Genomic DNA, 23,659 nt, shown 5'->3' on the forward strand with positions numbered 1-23,659 from the left:
ACCTGTATCTGTTGCTGTAGAACGTTAGTCAGCACTGACCTGTATCTGCTGCTGTAGAACGTTAGTCAGCACTGACCTGTATCTGCTGCTGTAGAACGTTAGTCAGCACTGACCTGTATCTGCTGCTGTAGAACGTTAGTCAGCACTGACCTGTATCTGTTGCTGTAGAATGTTAGTCAACACTGACCTGTATCTGTTGCTGTAGAATGTTAGTCAACACTGACCTGTATCTGCTGCTGTAGAATGTTAGTCAGCACTGACCTGTATCTGTTGCTGTAGAATGTTAGTCAACACTGACCTGTATCTGTTGCTGTAGAACATTAGTCAGCACTGACCTGTATCTGTTGCTGTAGAACATTAGTCAACACTGACCTGTATCTGTTGCTGTAGAATGTTAGTCAGCACTGACCTGTATCTGCTGCTGTAGAACGTTAGTCAGCACTGACCTGTATCTGCTGCTGTAGAATGTTAGTCAGCACTGACCTGTATCTGTTGCTGTAGAACATTAGTCAGCACTGACCTGTATCTGCTGCTGTAGAACGTTAGTCAGCACTGACCTGTATCTGCTGCTGTAGAACGTTAGTCAGCACTGACCTGTATCTGTTGCTGTAGAACGTTAGTCAGCACTGACCTGTATCTGCTGCTGGAGAACGTTAGTCAGCACTGACCTGTATCTGTTGCTGTAGAACGTTGATCTTGTGCTGCTGCTGCATGAGCTGCTGCTGTTGCCTCGCAATCTGAGAGGGTAGGAGTGAGAAAAGAATGAGACATGAATGAGAAAATGAGATGTTGAGGAGACAAAGACAAACCACAGAACAAAGGGAATGCCATGCAAACATTCTTTAAAGTTTGAGTTTTGAGTTTGAACACAGCAAGCTAAGGATACAAGACCGACAGAACAGAGTGAGAAAAGAATGAGACAAAAACAAGACATTATAAAACAAGAGAACGACTAAAGACAAGATGGCGTGAAAGAATGGAGAACAAAGAGATGATATGAAAGAAGGGAATTTGAGCTTAAACAAATATTAATTTTTCACATTTTAGGTGATAGAACAGAGAGAACAGCAACAAGAGGGAAAAGAGAAAATCAGGGGAAAGGGCTGAGTCAAAAATGAGACAAAGATGTATATATTGGGAGACGAGAGTGAACCTAGTGGATTATGTAACACTGGCAGTAGCACGTGTTCAAGAGACGCTATCGACAGTGAGATTGACATGTTTACGGCTGACTGGCACAAGCCTGAGTCCCCCTCGGCTACCTGTCATCAGGGGCAATGACTGACAGCTAGAATTGCCCAACCACACAAGGTGGAGTGTTTACTCCAGCTACTCAGTGAGAAAAAAATAGAATAAAAACTGCTGGCCCATTGTTTATATTTATTGTGATGTATTTAATTACAGGCTGTTCATTGAGGGACGTCACCCACCCAAACATGTGTCAGGATTAATTTAGGCATGCCTTCTCAGTGGCGTCAATATAGGTCATTATTCCATCATGTCTGAACAGCTAAATAGCAGGCTAATATTGGAATGTGTCCGTCTACTGCTCATGCTCACTTTTCTTTTGTGATGTGATGGAATGTGTTGTCTTATAATAGGGTGATGGGAATAAAGAACTTGTCCAAACATAATTTGTCAACACACATGTTCAGACTCGACTCATCGCACGCACGCACACACACACACGCACACACGCACACACACACACACACACACACACACACACACACACACACACACACCTGGTCCTGCTGCTGGCGGGCCAGCTCCATTTGCTGCCTCTGTTTCTCCATCTGTGACGCAGCCATCTTCTTCTGCTCGTCGTGGGCCGCCAGGAGCTGCTCCCGCAGGCTGATAAGCTGGCCGATCATGGTGGACAGCTGCCGCTCCTTCTCCTCCAAACTCTCTGGGGTACCTGACAGAGAGAAAAAAAGTGAAAGCGAGAGAGAGAGAGTGGGGGGAGAAGGAGGGAGGGAGGGGAAAGAGAGAGGGGGAAGATGGAGAGAGAGAGAGAGAGAGAGAGAGAGAGAGAAAGAAAGAAAGAGAAGGGGGGAGAAAGAGAGAGGGGGAGGATGGAGAGAGAGCGAGAGAGGTGATGGAGAGAAAGAGGGGATGGGACAGAAGAAAGGAGGGTGAGAAAGAGAGGGCAGGGGAGAAACAGAAAAAGAGAGGGGGGAAACAGAAAGAGAGAGAGGGGAGAAACAGAGAGAGAGAGAGAGAGAGAGAGGAGAAACAGAGAGAGAGAGGAGAAACAGAGAGAGGGAGGAGAAACAGAGAGAGAGAGGGAGAGAGAGAGAGAGAGAGAGAGAGAGAGAGAGAGAGCGAGAGAGGATACACAGAGAGAGAGAGGAGAAACAGAGAGAGAGAGGGGAGAAACAGGAGAGAGAGAGAGAGAGAGAGGAGGAACAGCGAGAGAAAGGAGAAACAGAGAGAGAGAGAGAAAGAGAGAGAGCGAGAGAGAGAGAGAGAGAGGAGAAACGGAGGGATGGGGGATAGAGTGAGGAGAAAGAAATAAAGAGAGAAAGTAGTTTGAAAGAAAGAGGGGGGAGGAGAAAGAGCAAGCGAGAGAAAACATACATCTATGACTCACCTCACATAAGTGAGATATGAATGTATACATGATCATTTTCTATCTGCTATATTCCATTCAAGGTCTCCCTTCTCTGAACTGTGCCACTTTTGTTGCCGAGACGTCTCCTTCCTACAGTTGGTATAGAAAAGGGTGGACTGTATCTTAGACTAGGTAAAAGAGTGATATTAGTGCATCTGTAGGGATGCATCCAAAATGATACCTTATTCCCTACGTAGTGCACTACTTTCGACCAGGGCCCATAGGGCTCTGGACAATTATAGTGCAATATATAAGGTACAGGATGCCATTTGGCATGCATCCAGATCTGATTAACAATGGTTCACTTTTCCATTCCATTGATCCATTCTCCACTGCATGTAAAGAGTAATACATTTCCCATTATACTGTACATTATAAATATATGTTATTGAATTAAAGAAGAATACTTTATGAATCCATACAAGACAGATATTTTCTTCAAGGGCACAACAGCAGCAGATCTTTCTACGATTTGTAACTAGCAACCCTCTAATAGTTGGCTCAAAACTTCTCAGATTCTTTCCACCCGGTCCTGGAATCAAACCAGCAATCTTTCAGTAGCAACCCTGCCCCTCTAACCTAGGCTAACTGAAGCTCAAATTGCAGATGGTCAAATACATTAGACATTATCCAATGTTGCGGTGTGCTTGTTAGGCATTCGGGAATCAATGATGTCTCTCTCACCTGTTTTCAGTGGGAAGTGTTGGCAAAAAGGGTTTCCATACAGTAGCTTTCAGTAGCTTTCAGTAGGACCTTACAGTAGCTTTCAGTAGCTGATGGAGATTGATTCTTGGAACTAAGGGAACAGTGTATCTACAATAAGTGCAAGAGTGGAATACACTTGAAGACTCTCTGTTCCATCTATTGACTATGATGGTACAAAGTAGTGCACTATGAAGTGGATATGGGGCCATTTGGGATACCACCTTTATGAAACTCTTGCTGTAACGATAAAAGGCTGAGGATGGATGAAGCCCAGGGGAAATTGACATCATCTTCTACCTTCCTTCTTCTATAAGTGCAATGAGTAATAGCGTCGGAGGGAATGGTGGCCATTTTACGGGCTTGTATATTTTTCTTAGACTATCGTAACTTTTTTGTACACATTGTTTCCGCCATCCTTTCCTATGACCGAAAAGAGCTTCTGGACAGCAGAACAGCTATCACTAACCTCCATTTGGACAAGGAGTCAGAGGCGAAAGACACATTGATTATCGCGGACCAGGCCCAAATCCCGAGACTCGAATGAGGAGACAGCGCTATAGAGACCGGCGTGCGGGATACCTGACGAGACTACGTCGAATAGTGATTAAATTGCCTCTAACCCCCGTGCTATTGGCGAACGTGCAATCACAGGAGAACAACCTGGATGAGCTCCGTTCGAGACTATCCTGTCAACGTGATCTGAAGAACTAATATTCAATGTTTCTCTGAGTCGTGGTTGAACAAGGACATGGTAAATAGAAATCTAGATGTTTTTATCAATTCATCGGCAGGACAGAACGGCTGCGTCGGGGAAGCTTAGAGGAGGGGTTGTGTGTCTCTCTGTTAACAACAGCTGGTGCGCAATCTCTAATATTAAGGAAGTCTCGAGGTTCTGCTCGCCTGAGTTAAAATACCTCATGATAAGCTGTAGACCACACTACTTACCATGAGAGTTTTCATCTATATTTTTCATAGCTGTCTATTTACCACTTCAAACCGATGCTGGCACTAAGACCTTACTCAGCGAATTGTATAGGGCCATATGCAAACAAGAAAATGCTCACCCAGAGCCGGCGCTCCTAGTGGCCAGGGATTTTATTGCAGGAAAACTGAAATTCGTTACCTCATTTCTACCAGCATGTCACCTGTGCAACTAGAGGTGAAAAAACTCTAGATCACCTTAACTCTATACAAAGATGCATACAAAGCTCTCCATCTCATTCCATTTGGCAAATCTGACCATAACTCTATCCTCCTGACTCCTGCTTACAAGCAAAAATTCAAACAGGAAGTACCAGTGATGCACTCAATACGGAAATGGTCCGATGAAGTGGATGTTAAGCTACAGGACAGTTTCGCTAGCACAGACTGGAATATGTTCAGGGATCCTTCTGATGGCACTGAGCCGTTTACCACATCTTTCACCGGCTTCATTAAGTGCATCGATGACGTTGTCCCCACAGTGCCGTACGCCCATATCCCAACCAGAAGCCATGGATTACAAATGACATCCACACTGAGCTAAAGGCAGAACTGCCATAACCCGGACGCTTATAAGAAATCCTGTTATGCCCTCCAACGAACTATCAGACAGGCAAAGTGTAACTACAGGACCAAGATCAACTACACTGGCTCTGACGCTCGTCGGATGTGCGAGGGTTTGCAAACTATCGCAGATTACAAAGGGAAACCCAGCCGCGAGCTGTCCAGGGATGAGAGCCCACCAGAAAATCTAAATACCTTCTATGCGTGCTTCTAGGCTAGAAACACTGAACTATATATGAGAGCACCAGCTTTTCCAGAAGACTGTGTGATCACGCTCTCCGTAGCTGATATGTAACCTTTAAACAGGTTAACATACAAGGCAGCAGGGCCAGACGGACTACCAGGACGATTACTCAGAGCATCCGCTGACCAGCTGGCAAGTGTCTTCACTGTAATACCTACATGTTTCAAGCAGACCACCATAGTCCCTGTGCTCAAGCACGCCAAGGTAACCTGTCTAAATGGCTATAGCCCGTTCTGTCCGTACTGTTGCAGTCCGTTCTGTAGCCATGAATAACTTTGAAAGGCTGGTCAGGGCTCACATAAACACAATCATCCCAGACACCCTGGACCCACTCCAATTCGTATACCATCCTAACAGATCTACAGATGACGTAATCTCTATTGCACTCCACACTGCCCTTTCCCACCTGGACAAAAGGAACACCTACGTGAGAATGTTGTTCATTGACTAAAGCTCAGTGTTCAATACCATTGTGCCCTCCAAGCTCATCACTAAGCTAAGGACTCAGGGAATAAACACCTCCGTCTGAACTGGATCCTGGACTTCCTGACGGGCCATCCCCAGGTAGTGTGGTTCGGCGGCAACACATCCATCATGCTGACCTTAAACACGGGGGCCCCTCAGGGGTGCGTGCGTAGTCCCCTCCTGTACTCACTGTTCACCTACAACTGCGTAGCCATGCACGACTCCAACACCATCATTACATTTGCAGACAACACAAAGGTTATAAGCTCCATCACCGGCAACAATGAGACATCCTACAGCCTACAGAAAACGGAGGGCCGAGCACGCCCCCATCCACATCGAAGCGGCTGTTGTGGAACGGGTCGAGAGCTTCAAGTTTATCGGTGTTCATATCACTAAGGAACTATCATGGTCCACACATTAAACACAGTGGTGAAGAGGGCACAGCAATGGCTCTTCCCCCTCAGGAGGCTGAAAAGATTTGGCATGGGCCCTTAGATCGTCAAAATGTTCTACAGCTGCACCATTGAGAGCATCTTGTGTTAAGGTGAGTGAATGAGGACCCAAAAGCGAACTAACTTAAACAGAGCTTCTTTAATAACCAAACATAGGTAGGCTCAGATAGACCGGCAGATTCCGACAGGACAGGACAAGGTTACAGCAAACATGACGATAGTCTGGCTCAGGCATGAAACACAAACAAACAAGAATCCGACAAGGACAGGAGCAGAAACAGAGAGAGATATAGGGACCTAATCAGAGGGAAACAGGGAACAGGTGGGGAACGGGTAGTTAGAGGAGACAAGGGACAGCTGGGGGAAAGCGGGGGAGAAAAGGTAACATAACAACGACCAGCAGAGGGAGACAGGGTGAAGGGAAAGGACAGAGACAAGACACAACATGACAGTACCCCCCCACTCACCGAGCGCCTCCTGGCGCACTCGAGGAGGAAACCTGGCGGCACCGGAGGAAATCCTCGATCAGCGCACGGTCCAGCACGTCCCGAGAGGGAACCCAACTCCTCTCCTCAGGACCGTACCCCTCCCAATCGACAAGGTACTGGTGACCACGGCCCCGTGGACGCATGTCCAAAATCCTGCGGACCCTGTAGATGGGTGCGCCCTCGACAAGGATGGGGGGGGGGGGGGGGGGAAGACGAGCGGGGGCGCGAAGAACGGGCTTAATACAGGAGACATGGAAGACCGGGTGGACGCGACGAAGGTATCGCGGAAGAAGAAGTCGAACTGCGACAGGATTAATGACCCGAGAAATACGGAACGGACCAATGAACCGCGGGGTCAACTTGCGAGAAGCCGTCTTAAGGGGAAGGTTCTGAGTGGAGAGCCAAACTCTCTGACCGCGACAATATCTAGGACTCTTAGTTCTACGCTTATTAGCAGCCCTCACAGTCTGCGTCCTATAACGGCAAAGTGCAGACCTGACCCTCTTCCAGGTGCGCTCGCAACGTTGGACAAAAGCCTGAGCGGAGGGGACGCTGGACTCGGCGAACTGAGATGAGAACAGCGGAGGCTGGTACCCGAGGCTACTCTGAAAAGGAGATAGCCCGGTCGCAGACGAAGGAAGCGAGTTGTGGGCGTATTCTGCCCAGGGGAGCTGTTCTGACCAAGACGCAGGGTTGCGAAAAGAAAGACTGCGTAAGATGCGACCAATAGTCTGATTGGCCCGTTCTGCTTGACCGTTAGACTGGGGGTGAAAGCCGGAAGAGAGACTGACGGAAGCCCCAATCAAACGGCAAAACTCCCTCCAAAATTGAGACGTGAATTGCGGACCTCTGTCCGAAACGACGTCTGACGGAAGGCCATGAATTCTGAAAACATTCTCGATGATGATTTGTGCCGTCTCTTTAGCAGAAGGAAGCTTAGCAAGGGGAATGAAATGGGCCGCCTTAGAGAACCTATCGACAACCGTAAGAATAACAGTCTTCCCCGCTGACGAAGGCAGTCCGGTGACAAAATCTAAGGCGATGTGAGACCACGGTCGAGAGGGAATAGGAAGCGGCCTGAGACGGCCGGCAGGAGGAGAGTTACCGGACTTAGTCTGCGCGCAGACCGAACAAGCAGCCACGAAACGACGCGTGTCATGCTCCCGGGTGGGCCACCAAAAACGCTGGCGAATGGAAGCAAGCGTACCCCGAACGCCAGGGTGGCCGGCTAACTTGGCAGAGTGAGCCCACTGAAGAACGGCCAGACGAGTAGGAACGGGAACGAAAAGAAGGTTCCTAGGACAAGCGCGCGGCGACGGAGTGTGAGTGAGCGCTTGTTTTACCTGCCTCTCAATTCCCCAGACAGTCAACCCGACAACACGCCCCTCAGGGAGAATCCCCTCGGGGTCAGTGGAGGCTACTGAAGAACTGAAGAGACGAGACAAAGCATCAGGCTTGGTGTTCTTAGAGCCCGGACGATAAGAAATCACGAACTCGAAACGAGCGAAAAACAGCGCCCAACGCGCCTGACGCGCATTAAGTCGTTTGGCAGAACGGATGTACTCAAGGTTCCTATGGTCAGTCCAAACGACAAAAGGAACGGTCGCCCCCTCCAACCACTGTCGCCATTCGCCTAGGGCTAACCGGATGGCGAGCAGTTCGCGGTTACCCACATCATAGTTACGTTCCGACGGCGACAGGCGATGAGAAAAATACGCGCATGGGTGGACCTTGTCGTCAGAGAGGGAGCGCTGAGAAAGAATGGCTCCCACGCCCACCTCTGACGCGTCAACCTCGACAACGAACTGTCTAGAGACGTCAGGTGTAACAAGGATAGGAGCGGATGTAAAACGATTCTTGAGGAGATCAAAAGCTCCCTGGGCGGAAACGGACCACTTAAAGCACGTCTTGACAGAAGTAAGGGCTGTGAGAGGAGCGGCCACCTGACCGAAATTACGGATGAAACGACGATAGAAGTTCGCGAAGCCGAGAAAGCGCTGCAGCTCGACGCGTGACTTAGGGACGGGCCAATCAATGACAGCTTGGACTTTAGCGGGATCCATCTTAATGCCTTCAGCGGAAATAACAGAACCGAGAAATGTGACGGAGGAGGCATGAAAAGTGCACTTCTCAGCCTTCACAAAAAGACAATTCTCTAAAAGGCGCTGGAGGACACGTCGAACGTGCTGAACATGAATCTGGAGTGACGGTGAAAAAATCAGGATATCGTCAAGGTAAACGAAAACAAAGATGTTCAGCATGTCTCTCAGGACATCATTGACTAATGCCTGAAAGACAGCTGGAGCGTTAGCGAGGCCGAAAGGAAGAACCCGGTATTCAAAGTGCCCTAACGGAGTGTTAAACGCCGTCTTCCACTCGTCCCCCTCCCTGATGCGCACGAGATGGTAAGCGTTACGAAGGTCCAACTTAGTGAAAAACCTGGCTCCCTGCAGGATCTCGAAGGCTGAAGACATAAGAGGAAGCGGATAACGATTCTTAACTGTTATGTCATTCAGCCCTCGATAATCTATGCAGGGGCGCAGAGACCCGTCCTTCTTCTTGACAAAAAAAAAACCCCGCTCCGGCGGGAGAGGAGGAGGGGACTATGGTACCGGCGTCAAGAGCTACAGACAAATAATCCTCGAGAGCCTTACGTTCGGGAGCCGACAGAGAGTATAGTCTACCCCGGGGGGGAGTGGTTCCCGGAAGGAGATCAATACTACAATCATACGACCGGTGTGGAGGAAGAGAGGTGGCCCTGGACCGACTGAACACCGTGCGCAGATCGTGATATTCCTCCGGCACCCCTGTCAAATCACCAGGCTCCTCCTGTGAAGAAGAGACAGAGGAAACAGGAGGGATAGCAGACATTAAACATTTCACATGACAAGAGACGTTCCAGGAGAGGATAGAATTACTAGACCAATTAATGGAAGGATTATGACAAACTAGCCAGGGATGGCCCAAAACAACAGGTGTAAAAGGTGAACGAAAAATCAAAAAAGAAATGGTTTCGCTATGATTACCAGAAACAGTGAGGGTTAAAGGTAGCGTCTCACGCTGAATCCTGGGGAGAGGACTACCATCCAGGGCGAACAAGGCCGTGGACTCCCTTAACTGTCTGAGAGGAATGTCATGTTCCCGAGCCCAGGTCTCGTCCATAAAACAGCCCTCCGCCCCAGAGTCTATTAAGGCACTGCAGGAAGCTGACGAACCGGTCCAGCGTAGATGGACCGACAAGGTAGTGCAGGATCTTGAAGGAGAGACAGGAGTAGTAGCGCTCACCAGTAGCCCTCCGCTTACTGATGAGCTCTGGCTTTTACTGGACATGAAGTGACAAAATGACCAGCAGAACCGCAATAGAGACAGAGGCGGTTGGTGATTCTCCGTTCCCTCTCCTTAGTCGAGATGCGGATACCTCCCAGCTGCATAGGCTCAGTTCCCGAGCCGGCAGAGGAAGATGGTAGTGATGCGGAGAGGGGGGCAACGGAGAACGCGAGCTCCTTTCCACGAGCTCGGTGACGCAGATCAACCCGTCGCTCAATGCGAATAGCGAGTTCAATCAGGGAATCCACGCTGGAAGGGACCTCCCGGGAGAGAATCTCATCCTTTACCTCTGCGCGGAGACCCTCCAGAAAACGAGCGAGCAAAGCCGGCTCGTTCCAGCCACTGGAGGCAGCAAGAGTGCGAAACTCAATAGAGTAGTCTGTTATGGATCGATTACCTTGACATAGGGAAGACAGGGCCCTGGAAGCCTCCTCCCCAAAAACAGATCGATCAAAAACCCGTATCATCTCCTCCTTAAAGTCCTGATACTGGTTAGTACACTCAGCCCTTGCCTCCCAGATTGCCGTGCCCCACTCACGAGCCCGTCCAATAAGGAGAGATATGACGTAGGCGACACGAGCAGTGCTCCTGGAGTAAGTGTTGGGCTGGAGAGAAAACACAATATCACACTGGGTGAGGAACGAGCGGCATTCAGTGGGCTCCCCAGAGTAACACGGCGGGTTATTGATTCTGGGCTCCGGAGATTCGAAAGCCCTGGAAGTGGCCGGTGGATCGAGGCGGAGATGGTGAACCTGTTCCGTGAGGTTGGAGACTTGGGTGGCCAGGGTCTCAACGGCATGTCGAGCAGCAGACACTTCCTGCTCGTGTCTGCCTAGCATCGCTCCCTGGATTCCGACGGCTGAGTGGAGAGGATCCGAAGTCGCTGGGTCCATTCTTGGTCGGATTCTTCTGTTAAGGTGAGTGAATGAGGACCCAAAAGCGAACTAACTTAAACAGAGCTTCTTTAATAACCAAACATAGGTAGGCTCAGATAGACCGGCAGATTCCGACAGGACAGGACAAGGTTACAGCAAACATGACGATAGTCTGGCTCAGGCATGAAACACAAACAAACAAGAATCCGACAAGGACAGGAGCAGAAACAGAGAGAGATATAGGGACCTAATCAGAGGGAAACAGGGAACAGGTGGGGAACGGGTAGTTAGAGGAGACAAGGGACAGCTGGGGGAAAGCGGGGGAGAAAAGGTAACATAACAACGACCAGCAGAGGGAGACAGGGTGAAGGGAAAGGACAGAGACAAGACACAACATGACATCTTGACTGGCTGCATCACCGCTTGGTATGGCAACTGCTTGAACAGGTTATTTTATGCTAGTGGTTGTATTAATTTGAGATCTATCGCATCCCACAACTGTCCCAGACTATGTTTGGAATAATTATTATCTTACAGAATAGGTCAACTTTTGTACTATGGGGAATAGTAGATTGATATAGGCTAGTCCTTTGGCTGTTCATTAGGCCTACTCATCTTTTTGGCTGACAAAAAGTAAATGTGGACAGTTCTTCCAATATCTTCAATATGCGCCTCGGAATTGGATAAGGACGCGTGCAGTTGCATTCCCGATGTGTCCGTCTTCACTTGTAAACTGTGAGAAAGACCCGATCACGTGACGGAGAGCCATGTGAGTGAGAGGTGGGTGCTTCGGCATGCAGCCGGGAGAAGGGAATTGTAATTATTATAGTCAGCCCAAGGGCACAACGACCACTAGCCTCAAAAGACATGGATTTTTTTTTTAAGGGGCATTACAGTCACACAAAGGGGATGCAGCCAGGAAATTGTGAAATTGTGAACTAAAGACTGATGAAGTGTGTAAAGCCTGCGCAAAAAAAAACTAAGCAGAGCTCATGCCTTTCATGGGACTTTTTTCAAATCAGAGTCAAATCATCTAACTTTAGAATGTATTAAAAATCTAAACATATAGCATCACAACTAAAGTTACATAAATAACTCTAAATGAAGCATATAGGGGTACCTATTTCTTTGTTAGCCGCTCAACACTGAATAGCAGCATGTGCACACTCCCTCAAATCGATTGGAGAAAATATCCTTTCTATTTTATTCAGCTACGTTCAATTGTATTCTTCAAACTATAAAATAATATAAAATAATGCCACAGAATTCTACACAAATCTTGTCTGCTAAATTAACTAGTGTAGCCCACAGCCATAATGCAAAGCCAGATCAGGGCCTTACAAGGACAACTCAGAGTATACTACTCTGTTCTTCTGAAATAGACTACATTTTCTTCACATCATATTTATTTAGACCAGTTTAAACTGGTCACGGCCGGTTGTGGCACAGCCCGGGAACAAACCCGGATCTGTATTAACGCCTCTAGCACTGCTTGCGATGCAGTACCTTAGACTGATGCGCCATCCGGGAGGCCCTATAAGTGTTTGTTAATTAACGGTCAATTACCGTGAGACCTGCGGTTATTTGCTTGACAATCACCAGCTGACATGACCACCACAGCCCTAGGTCCGACCCGGTACTAGATGGGTGTACCTAATAAACTGTCCCCTCACTGTATGTAGACCACCTTCAATAGATGATAGATAGTCAATGAACCTCAACTGCTTCTGTATATTAGGCTGGTTCCTTTCCTAAACCTTTATCAATAAAAAATAAAACAAACGGCACAGATTCAAACCCAAGACTGGTACACTAACGTTACCGAACACTCTATTACACAGGTTTTCTCAGGCCAACGGGAGGAAAAATCTGGGAGAATATTGTAAGATTCGTCAAGACTAAAGATAACTGTGAATGAACAAATATGTTGAGGGTGTTGCGTGTGATTCACAGCAAAACAGTCCTATATCTATCCATCTATCTCTCTGTGGTTAGTCCCCGTTCCATGTCGAGCATTAAGAAGTGTCGGCCGTTTGAATTGAATCACAGTGTTTTGAAGTGAGGACACAGCTGGTGGAACAGAGTGCTCTGTGTGTAAGAGAGAGTGAGTGAGAAAGGGAGAGAGAGATTGAGAGAGAGAGAGAGAGAGAAAGAGAGAGAGAGAGAGAGAGAGAGAGAGAGAGAGAGAGAGAGAGAGAGAGAGAGCGAGAGAGAGAGAGAGAGAGAGAGAGCGAGATGAAGAGTTGGAGAGCGAGACAAAAAGAGAGACGTAGAGAAAATGAATACGAGAGAGAGAGAGCTCCAGCTGCTTAAGTATGAGAGTTGAAGTGAGGAGGCTCAATGTCAATCCTGTTCCAATTTGTGTTTCTGTGTATTTTTTACGTTATCTGCAGAGGAAATGCTGCCCTTTCTAAGTGGGCAATCTAAATGGCACTTTCAGAGCGCCGCTAAGAAGGAGCAGATTGATGAGGAATGAGAGGGTTGGATTCAGAAAGCTCATCAAGGGTGAATCCCAAATGGCACCCTATTCCCTACATAGTGCACTACTTTTGTCCAGGACCTATTGGGCTCTGTTCATAAGTAGTGCACAATGTAGGGAATACGGTGCCATTTGGGACGTAGTCATAATGTTATCTCCCTCAATCGAACTTTCATCCTAGCGGCTAGAGTGTTGGGGCAGTAACCAAAAAAATCTGTCGATGTGGCCTTGAGCAAGGTACATAACCCTACTTTGCTCCAGGGGCGCCATACTACCATGACTGACCCTGAAAAACAACACATTTCACTGCATCAATTCTAAACAGTCTTTTTTTTTCTTTTTCTTTTTTTACAATGCCAGCGCAAATTATGTATGAAACATGTTGCGTAAGATGTTTTTAGATTCTTGGATGATTTTGCAGCAGGAAATCAGTTATTAATTATCTTCTTTTATCAGATATAATAAGCCTGTGCCGTTGTTACTCAGACACTGAGGAGGACTGAAGTATGGTGAAATTAACAGGGAAATGTTTCAAATCAAATAATTCCCATTCAGTGTGTGTATGTGTCTGTCAGTGGAGGCTGGTGGGAGGAGCTATAGGAGGACGAGCTCATTGTAATGGCTGGAATGGAATCAATGGAACGGTATCAAACGTTTGGTTTCCGCATGTTTGATAACGTTCCATTTATTCCATTCCAACCATTACAATGAGCTCGTCCTCCTATAGCTCCTCCCACCAGCCTCCACTGGGGTGTGTGTGTGTGTGCGTTCGTGCGTGCCCATGGTGGGTATGGGTAGGAGGTAAAGACAGTCATCTCTGAAAGTCAGCTTTCATACAATATACAGCCTCACGGACAATCCTAAAAGCATGTATAGAACTGTATAGATGTTAACCACACTAAAACACTTGTTGATTCATCATTCAACACGCTGTGGGTCTTAATGCGTTTAAGCCTCTTAGTTTGCATGCTAATGAAGCAGTAGACCTAAGCAGTAGACTAACGGATGAGGCTTTTTCTCTCTCTCTCTCTATGTGTGTGTGTGTGTGTGTGTGTGTGTGTGTGTGTGTGTGTGTGTGTGTGTGTGTGTGTGTGTGTGTGTGTGTGTGTGTGTGTGTGTGTAAAAGCATAATTGATGTGATATTCAAGTGTTCAACCCCTAAACTAGATCCAGCTAAAACATGCCTGTGTGTGATTCTATGTAACCGTCCTCCACCTGTGTCTATTCACAAGCTAGTCCCAATGGGAGTTTGAATTGAATACAACACACTGAAATCAGTTAGCTTTCCTAACTACAAATTCGGATTTGCTTACTTTGCACATAAGAGCATTTACCCCACCTCATGTATAGGCTTGTCAAAGTTACTGCTGAGGAATACACACGTTAGAAAGTGGACTGATTTTTCATACATACATTTAATCAAAGTTATGATTTCAACCTGGACATGAAAAGAATGCTTACACAAGTATTCAGACCCTTTACTCAGTACTTTGTTGAAGCACCTTTGGCAGCGATTACAGCCTTGAGTTTTCTTGGGTATGACGCTACAAGCTTGTCACACCTGTATTTGGGAAGTTTCTTCCATTCTTCTCTGCAGATCTTCTCAAGCTCTGTCAGGTTGGATGGGGAGCGTCGCTGCAAAGCTATTTTCAGGTCTCCAGAGATGTTCGATCGGGTTCAAGTTCTGGCTCTGGCTGGGCCACTCAAGGACATTCAGAGTCTTGTCCTAAAGCCACTCCTGCGTTGTCTTGGCTGTGTGCTTAGGGTCGTTGTCCTGTTGGAAGGTGAACATACACCCCAGCCTGAGATCCCGAGCACTCTGGAGCAGGTTTTCATCAAGGATCTCTCTGTACTTTGCTCCATTCATCTTTCCTTCGATCCTGACTGCTCTCCCAGTCCCTGCTGCTGAAAAACATCCACACAGCATGATGGTGCTGCCACCTCCATGCTTCATTGTAGGGATGTTGCCAGGTTTCCTCTAGACGTGACGCCTGGAATTCAGGCCAAAGAGTTCTATATTGGTTTCATCAGGCCAGATAATCTTGTTTCTCATGGTCTGAGAGTCCATTAGGTGCCTTTTGGCAAACTCCAAGTGGGCTGTTGTGCCTTTTACTGAGGAGTGGCTTCCGTTTGGCCACTCTACCATAAAGGCCTGATTGGTGGAGTGCTGCAGAGATGGTTGTCCTCCTGGAAGGTTCTCCCATCTCCACAGAGGAATTCTAGAGCTCTGTCAGAGTGACCATTGGGTTCTTGGTCAACTCCCTGACCAAGGCCCTTCTCCCTCGATTGCTCAGTTTGGCCAGGCGGACAGCTCTAGGAAGAGTCTTGATGGTTCCAAACTTCTTCCATTTAAGAATGATGGAGGCCACTGCTTCTTTGGGGCCTTTGATGCTGCACAAACATTTTGCTACTCTTCCACCAGATCTGTGCCTCGACACAATCCTCTCTCAGAGCTCTACGGACAATTCCTTCGACCTCATGGCTTGGTTTTTGCTCTGACATGCACTGTCAACTGTGGGAACTTATATAGACAGGAGTGTGCCTTTCCAAATCATGTCCAATCAATTGAATTTACCACAGGTGGACGCCAATCAAGTTGTAGAAACATCTCAAGGATGCTCAATGGAAACAGTATGCACCTGAGCTCAATTTCAAGTCTCATAGCAAAGGGTCTGAATACTTATGTAAATAAGGTCTGTTTTAAAAATATATAAATTAGCTAACATTTAAAATAAAATAAAACGTTTTTTGCTTCATCATTATGGGGCATTATGTGTAGATTGATGAGGATGTTTTTTATTTAATCTATTCTATAATAAGGCTGTAACGTAAAAAAAAATGTGTAAAAAGTCAAGGGGTCTGAATACTTTCCAAATGCAGTGTAACTACAAGAGAGTGGGGGATACCCCATGAATAACGGCCATCTTTGATGCAAAGTCTCACCTTTGACCTCTCCTAGGAGCTTGCTGGCATTCAGTCTCTCCATCCTGTCTTTCCAGTCTTTAGACAGAAGTCTCTCCATACAGGTCGACTCTACAGGAGGAGAGAGGAGGAGAGGAACACACAAGATAGTATCCTGGTTCTGTCACTCAAGGTACATGTGATTGGCTGAGCAGAATGCGATGGAAACCACTCCACTAAATCTCTCAATGGGTCTCTTTACATTCTCTGAATATTATGTTCAGCATTCATCTCTATGCCCCCAGTGTGTATGAGAGAGAGAGAGAGAGATACCGGAGACGTCAAGCAGTCAAGACGGCATTCTTCTCTTCCAGTATGGAAACCCCCCAAAGGGATTTTCTAGATACAAAATGGTTAAGTGGACAATGGCTCATCTGTGGGACTAGATCCTAACAAAAGGACAAGTATTCATAAGCACATGGGCATTTGAACGGCTTCATTTTTTGTTTGAGAGGTCTATTGTGGTCATGAGGCTCTCAAAAGGATTGAATACAACTAACTTGGTGCGCGTGTCCCAAGTGGCACCCTATCCCCTATGTAGTGCACTACTTTTGACCAGGACCCTATGGGAATAGGGTGCCATTTGAGACACATGTTATTCAGCCCCATTAAAGCCTAGCATGTTAACACTGGATTATGATTATTGTAAATAAGTTCATGCGGGTGCGGGATCACATGGGATGAACACGAACAATGGTCAATTAAAAGGGAGGCAATGTATGCGTTCCCAATGGCACCCTATTCCTTATGTAGTGCACTACTTTAACCAAAGTAATGCACTACTTTTAACCAAAGTAGTGCAATACTTTTAACCAAAGTAATGCACTATGTATGAGATGCAGCCCATAAGAAACTAAATGTAAATACCTACAAAAGAGGCGAACTTCAAAACATATTTCAAATTCCAAAAGGCCTTTCCCACCCTGTGTACTCAAAACATGGAAGTCCAATTCCTAATAACAAGATGCAATTTTGCCGTCAAAATCCCCTGTAATTTGTTGATAATTTGTCTTCTCAACCTGAAAGGACGCCTAGCTTGACATATACTGTATATATTTGGTAGACTATTTACAACCAAGGGAAGAGTGTCTTTCTCCCACTATGAGAGCTAAACATACAGTCTGTTAGGCCTCACATAAAACACAATTAGAGGGAGGATTTATAGACGCACTTAGGGAAAGAAAATACAACCTGTATCTCTACTCTACGTCTGTGCTTTGGCGCTGTACGAGGGAAACGTGGGTGTCTGTGTGTGTGGGGGGGGGGGGGGGGGGTTTATACGATTTATACCCCCCCACGCTGATGAACATCTGAAGAGAGAAGGAGGAAGAAGGGAGAGCGAGACGCAGGAGGATGGAGAGGAGAAGAGAGGAGTAAATGAGGATGGAGAGGAGAAGAGAGGAGTAAATGAGGATGGAGAGGAGAAGAGAGGAGTAAATGAGGATGAGAGGAGAAGAGAGGAGTAAATGAGGATGGAGAGGAGAAGAGAGGAGTAAAATTAGGATGGAGAGGAGAAGAGAGGAGTAAAAGGTGGATGGAGAGGAGAAGAGAGGAGTAAATGAGGATGGAGAGGAGAAGAGAGGAGTAAATGAGGATGGAGAGGAGAAGAGAGGAGTAAAATGAGGATGGAGAGGAGAAGAGAGGAGTAAATGAGGATGAGAGGAGAAGAGAGGAGTAAATGAGGATGAGAGGAGAAGAGAGGAGTAAATGAGGATGGAGAGGAGAAGAGAGGAGTAAAATTAGGATGGAGAGGAGAAGAGAGGAGTAAAAGGTGGATGGAGAGGAGAAGAGAGGAGTAAATGAGGATGGAGAGGAGAAGAGAGGAGTAAATGAGGATGAGAGGAGAAGAGAGGAGTAAATGAGGATGGAGAGGAGAAGAGAGGAGTAAAATGAGGATGGAGAGGAGAAGAGAGGAGTAAATGAGGATGGAGAGGAGAAGAGAGGAGTAAAATGAGGATGGAGAGGAGAAGGGAGGAGTAAATGAGGATGGAGAGGAGAAGAGAGGAGTAAATGAGGATGGAGAGGAGAAGAGAGGAGTAAAATGAGGATGGAGAGGAGAAGAGAGGAGTAAATGAGGATGAGAGGAGAAGAGAGGAGTAAATGAGGATGGAGAGGAGAAGAGAGGAGTAAATGAGGATGAGAGGAGAAGAGAGGAGTAAATGAGGATGGAGAGGAGAAGAGAGGAGTAAAATGAGGATGGAGAGGAGAAGAGAGGAGTAAATGAGGATGAGAGGAGAAGAGAGGAGTAAATGAGGATGGAGAGGAGAAGAGAGGAGTAAAATTAGGATGGAGAGGAGAAGAGAGGAGTAAATGAGGATGAGAGGAGAAGAGAGGAGTAAATGAGGATGGAGAGGAGAAGAAAGGAGTAAAATGAGGATGGAGAGGAGAAGAGAGGAGTAAAATGAGGATGGAGAGGAGAAGAGAGGAGTAGAGGAGGATGGAGAGGAGAAGAGAGGAGTAAATGAGGATGAGAGGAGAAGAGAGGAGTAAATGAGGATGGAGAGGAGAAGAGAGGAGTAAAATTAGGATGGAGAGGAGAAGAGAGGAGTAAATGAGGATGAGAGGAGAAGAGAGGAGTAAAATGAGGATGGAGAGGAGAAGAGAGGAGTAAAATGAGGATGAGAGGAGAAGAGAGGAGTAAATGAGGATGAGAGGAGAAGAGAGGAGTAAATGAGGATGGAGAGGAGAAGAGAGGAGTAAAATTAGGATGGAGAGGAGAAGAGAGGAGTAAAAGGTGGATGGAGAGGAGAAGAGAGGAGTAAATGAGGATGGAGAGGAGAAGAGAGGAGTAAATGAGGATGAGAGGAGAAGAGAGGAGTAAATGAGGATGGAGAGGAGAAGAGAGGAGTAAAATGAGGATGGAGAGGAGAAGAGAGGAGTAAATGAGGATGAGAGGAGAAGAGAGGAGTAAATGAGGATGGAGAGGAGAAGAGAGGAGTAAATGAGGATGAGAGGAGAAGAGAGGAGTAAATGAGGATGGAGAGGAGAAGAGAGGAGTAAAATGAGGATGGAGAGGAGAAGAGAGGAGTAAATGAGGATGAGAGGAGAAGAGAGGAGTAAATGAGGATGGAGAGGAGAAGAGAGGAGTAAAATTAGGATGGAGAGGAGAAGAGAGGAGTAAATGAGGATGAGAGGAGAAGAGAGGAGTAAATGAGGATGGAGAGGAGAAGAAAGGAGTAAAATGAGGATGGAGAGGAGAAGAGAGGAGTAAAATGAGGATGGAGAGGAGAAGAGAGGAGTAGAGGAGGATGGAGAGGAGAAGAGAGGAGTAAATGAGGATGAGAGGAGAAGAGAGGAGTAAATGAGGATGGAGAGGAGAAGAGAGGAGTAAAATTAGGATGGAGAGGAGAAGAGAGGAGTAAATGAGGATGAGAGGAGAAGAGAGGAGTAAAATGAGGATGGAGAGGAGAAGAGAGGAGTAAAATGAGGATGGAGAGGAGAAGAGAGGAGTAAAGGAGGATGGAGAAGAGAGGAGTAAAAGGTGGATGGAGAGGAAAGAGAGGAGTAAATGAGGATGAGAGGAGAAGAGAGGAGTAAATGAGGATGGAGAGGAGAAGAGAGGAGTAAAATGAGGATGGAGAGGGGAAGAGTGGAGTAAAGGAGGATGGGAGGAGTAAATGAGGATGGAGAGGAGAAGAGAGGAGTAAAGGATGATGAGATGTGTTTTACCCTAGATGGGTCTCTATCTCTCCCTCCTTTCTTAACCCTACAGAGTGAGGTTCAAGTGATGTTTAGATTGGGGAATGGATAAAAATACCACACTGTCCACACCTTCCCAAAGTAGAGGAGCTATTCAGGTGATGAACGACTTGTGAACAAAGTCCAGAGAAGGGGAGAGAGGGAGAAGGGGAGCGAGAGGGAAAGAGGGAGAAGGGGAGAGAGAGTGAGAGAGAGGGAGAAGAGGAGAAAGGGAGAAGGGGCGAGAGGGAGAGAGATAGAAGGGGAGAGAGAGGGGGAAGGGAGAGAAGAGGACAGAGAGGGAGAGAAAATGAGAGAGGGAGAGGGGTAGAAAGGGAGAGAGAGAAGGAAAGAAAGAGGGAGAGGGAGAGAAGAGGAGAGGGAGGGAGAATGGGAGAGAGTGTGAGAAGGGTAAAGAGTGAGAGAGAGAGAGAGAAAGAGAGAGAGAGCGAGAGCGCGAGAGAGAGGGAGGGAGAGAAGGAGAGAAGGAGAAGGGGAGAGAAGGAGAGAAGGAGAAGGGGAGAGGGGGAGAGGGAGAGGGAGAGAGGGAGAGGGGAGGGAGAAGGGGAGAGGGAGAGAAGGGGAGAGAAAGGGAAGGGGAGAGAGAGAGGGAGAAGGGGAGAGAGTGAGGGAGAAGGGAAGAGAGAGAGGGAGAAGGGAAAAGAGAGAGGGAGAATGGGGAGAGAGAGAGGGAGAATGGGAGAGAGAGGGAGAACGGGAGAGCGAGGGAGAGAGAGGGAGCGAGAGAGAGAGAGAGGGAGCGAAGGAGAGAGAATGAGGGAGGGAGAAGTGGAGAGATAAGGGGAGAGATAAGGGGAGAGATAAGGAGAATTGGAGAGATAAGGAGAAGGGAGAGAGAGGGAAGGAGAGAGAGAGGGAGTAGGGGAAAATAGAATGAAGAAGGAAGAAACGGAGGGTGATGAAGAGGAAGAGAAGAAGGGAGGAGGAAGAAGAAGAGATAGGAGATGAGTGGGGGAGGAGGAAGAAAATAGGGAGGAGAAGAGGAAAAAGAGGAGGACCAGGAAGAGGAGATTGAGGCGGGAAGAAAGTCCCAAAGTGCTTCTATTTGTCTCATACACACACACACACAGACCCCAACACACACAGGCAGAGCTGTCATTGTAAATCTGTTGGGCCCGCCAAGTATCAGAGATTGTGCTTGGTGTAAACATACTTTTTATCACCTGGCTGCCTCAGCGTTGTGCCAAAAGCAAGTGTTTATGGTGTTTAACAGAAACCACAGACGTGTGACGGTGTGCAGCAGGCAAGCATCAACAGTCCTGGAGGGAGGACACTGCCAGGAGCTTAGAGCCAGCCTTAACTGCCTACAGCAGCCTCCCATGAGATCACCACTTGTAGAGAGGAGAGATATCATCCTTGTCTTTCTCTTGCTCCCTCTCTCACATACACACCTGGTAGCAAGCACGCAACACACAGCAAACACACACCAACAGTTGACCTAAACACTGATTTAAGGATGTGTGTGTGTGTGTGTGTGTGTGTGTGTGTGTGTGTGTGTGTGTGTGTGTGTGTGTGTGTGTGTGCTAAAGAGTGGATCTCTCCTTTCCTCTCTGGCCTGACTCCTGGTGTTTCTCCTTTCCTCTCTGGCCTGACTCCTGGTGTTTCTCCTTTCCTCTCTGGCCTGACTCCTGGTGTTTCTCCTTTCCTCTCTGGCCTGACTCCTGGTGTTTGGGCATACAGTATGTTGAGTTTTATGATTTCACTCTGACATAAATCCTCTGTCCAGTTGTTCTCTCTCTCCCTCTCCAACTGCACTATTGGGTACTGACCCCCTCCCACCTCTAAATAAAGTATAGTGTATGTTTCTGACACCCTTCTGCAATAGAAGTGGGCCAACAGTAGCTGGAGTAGCTGGGCCAACAGTAGCTGGGGCAACAGTAGCTGGATCAACAGTAGCTGGGGCAACAGTAGCTGGGGCAACAGTAGCTGTTGTTTTATTTCTCTACTCAGTCCATTTGATGTAGTAGGGGAGGAGAGTTGATTTGTCTGGTGGATCCTGACAGCTCTCTAGTTAGGCGTCAGTGCTCTAGGCATCATTAATTAACCATGGTGAGGAAAACATGTGCGAACACACACACATGAACACATAAACAAACAAACACACACACACACAGTCACACACACACACACACACACACACACACACACACACACACACACACACACACACACACACACACACACACACACACACACACACACACAGTCACAGTCACACACACACACACACACACACACGCGCGAGTAAAACAGGCCGGGTGTGTACTGTAGCCAGCTAGCCACTGCAAGAGTAAAACAGGCCGGGTGTGTACTGTAGCCAGCTAGCCACTAAAAGATCTAAATGCTGTAAAACCATTAGAGGCCCAAGTCAGATGTGTGTTGTGTGTGTTAGCACGGTGTCCGTTACTGAGACACTATTTTCATGTGTCAGATGACACGTGCTCTGCATCTCGCTTTTGTTGGATCTAGCGGCCACGGGCTCCAGGGTGACGTTTCCCCTAGGTACAGATCTAGGATCTGCCAACCTTACCCGATCTTACCCTTAACCATTAGTGGGGTAAATGCAAAATTGACCCAAGATCAGCATCTTGGTGCAACTTAATCCTGGCCACGGTTGGAGAATGCCTGCAAGCAGGGTGGATGGGGGCTGGCTGAAGGGTGTTGTAGCATACTAGTCTCTCTGTACTATCTAGTCAACTGATCAACCAGTGACCCGCAAGCTTCCAACTTTCTACCTCAATTTTACCTGCACACTAGGGGCAGTAAAACTGTAGACCACTTTTATTTTAGTCACAGAAATGCATGCAAGGCCCTACCTCATCCTCCCTTCGGCAAATCTGACCACTATTCTCCTGCTTCTTGTTTACAAACAAAAGCTCAAACAGGAAGTACCAGTGATGTGCTCAATACGGAAGTGGTCTGATGAAGCAGACGCAAGGCTACAAGACTGTTTTGCTGGTACAGAGAGGGATATGTTCTGGGATTTTTTAGATAGCATTGAGGAGTTTCCACATCAGTCACGGGCTTCGTCAATAACTGCACAGATGATGTCGTCCCCCAAGTGACTATACGAACGTATACAGGCAATATCCATGCTGGGCTAAAGGCTAGCACTACTGCTTTCAAGGAAAGGGACACAGAGCATTGACGCTTACAATAAAGCCTGCTATGACCTCCGACGAGGCATCAAACATGCAAAAGGACCATTTTGGAGGACGGCTCCAACGCTTGCAGACTATAACGTATTACAAAAGGAAACCCAGCCGTATATTTTTTCAATTCTGCATCATTGTGAAGGGCTTGTAAGCAATTCAAGGTAAGTCTAAAGCCATTGTAACTGGCGCATATGTCAAATACAATTATATTTTAATTTCAAAACCGTTGGATTGGTGTATGAAGGGAAGAGGGTAGAAGTGTAAAAGGGTAGACATGTAGATGTATAGAGACGGGTAGAAGTGTAGAAGTGTAGAGAAGGGTAAACTTGTGTAAGTGTAGAAAGGTAGAAGTGTAAAGAAGGTTAGACGTGTGGAAAAGGGTAGAAGTGTAGAGAAGTGTAGAAGTGTAGAGAAGGGTAAACTTGTGTAAGTGTAGAAAGGTGGAAGTGTAAAGAAGGTTAGACGTGTGGAAAAGGGTAGAAGTGTAGAGAAGGGTAGAAGTCTAGAAGTGTAGAGAAGGGTAGAAGTCTAGAAGTGTAGAGAAGGGTAGAAGTCTAGAAGTGTAGAGAAGGGTAGAAGTCTAGAAGTGTAGAGAAGGGTAGAAGTCTAGAAGTGTAGAGAAGGGTAGAAGTCTAGAAGTGTAGAGA

The 23,659-nt window shown here is 47.1% G+C and overlaps 1 protein-coding gene across 9 annotated transcripts in view; it reads right to left on the reverse strand.

Moving 5' to 3' along the window:
* Positions 1-23,659, reverse strand: part of LOC110521284 (transcription factor SOX-6) — a 200,384-nt gene that overhangs the window by 71,983 nt on the left and 104,742 nt on the right. For 7 of the 9 annotated variants that reach the window (XM_036969424.1, XM_036969422.1, XM_036969421.1 and 4 more), the window contains 3 exons: positions 16,141-16,230; positions 1,746-1,918; positions 669-737 (listed from right to left, as the gene is read on the reverse strand). In XM_036969424.1, the coding sequence (XP_036825319.1) occupies positions 669-737; positions 1,746-1,918; positions 16,141-16,230 (332 nt within the window). The remainder of the gene's footprint in view (positions 1-668; positions 738-1,745; positions 1,919-16,140; positions 16,231-23,659) is intronic. The other 2 variants (XM_036969427.1, XM_036969428.1) reach the window with 1 other exon arrangement.

Source organism: Oncorhynchus mykiss, chromosome 30 (genome assembly GCF_013265735.2).
Source record: "Oncorhynchus mykiss isolate Arlee chromosome 30, USDA_OmykA_1.1, whole genome shotgun sequence".
Classification (NCBI taxonomy): Eukaryota; Metazoa; Chordata; class Actinopteri; order Salmoniformes; family Salmonidae; genus Oncorhynchus; species Oncorhynchus mykiss.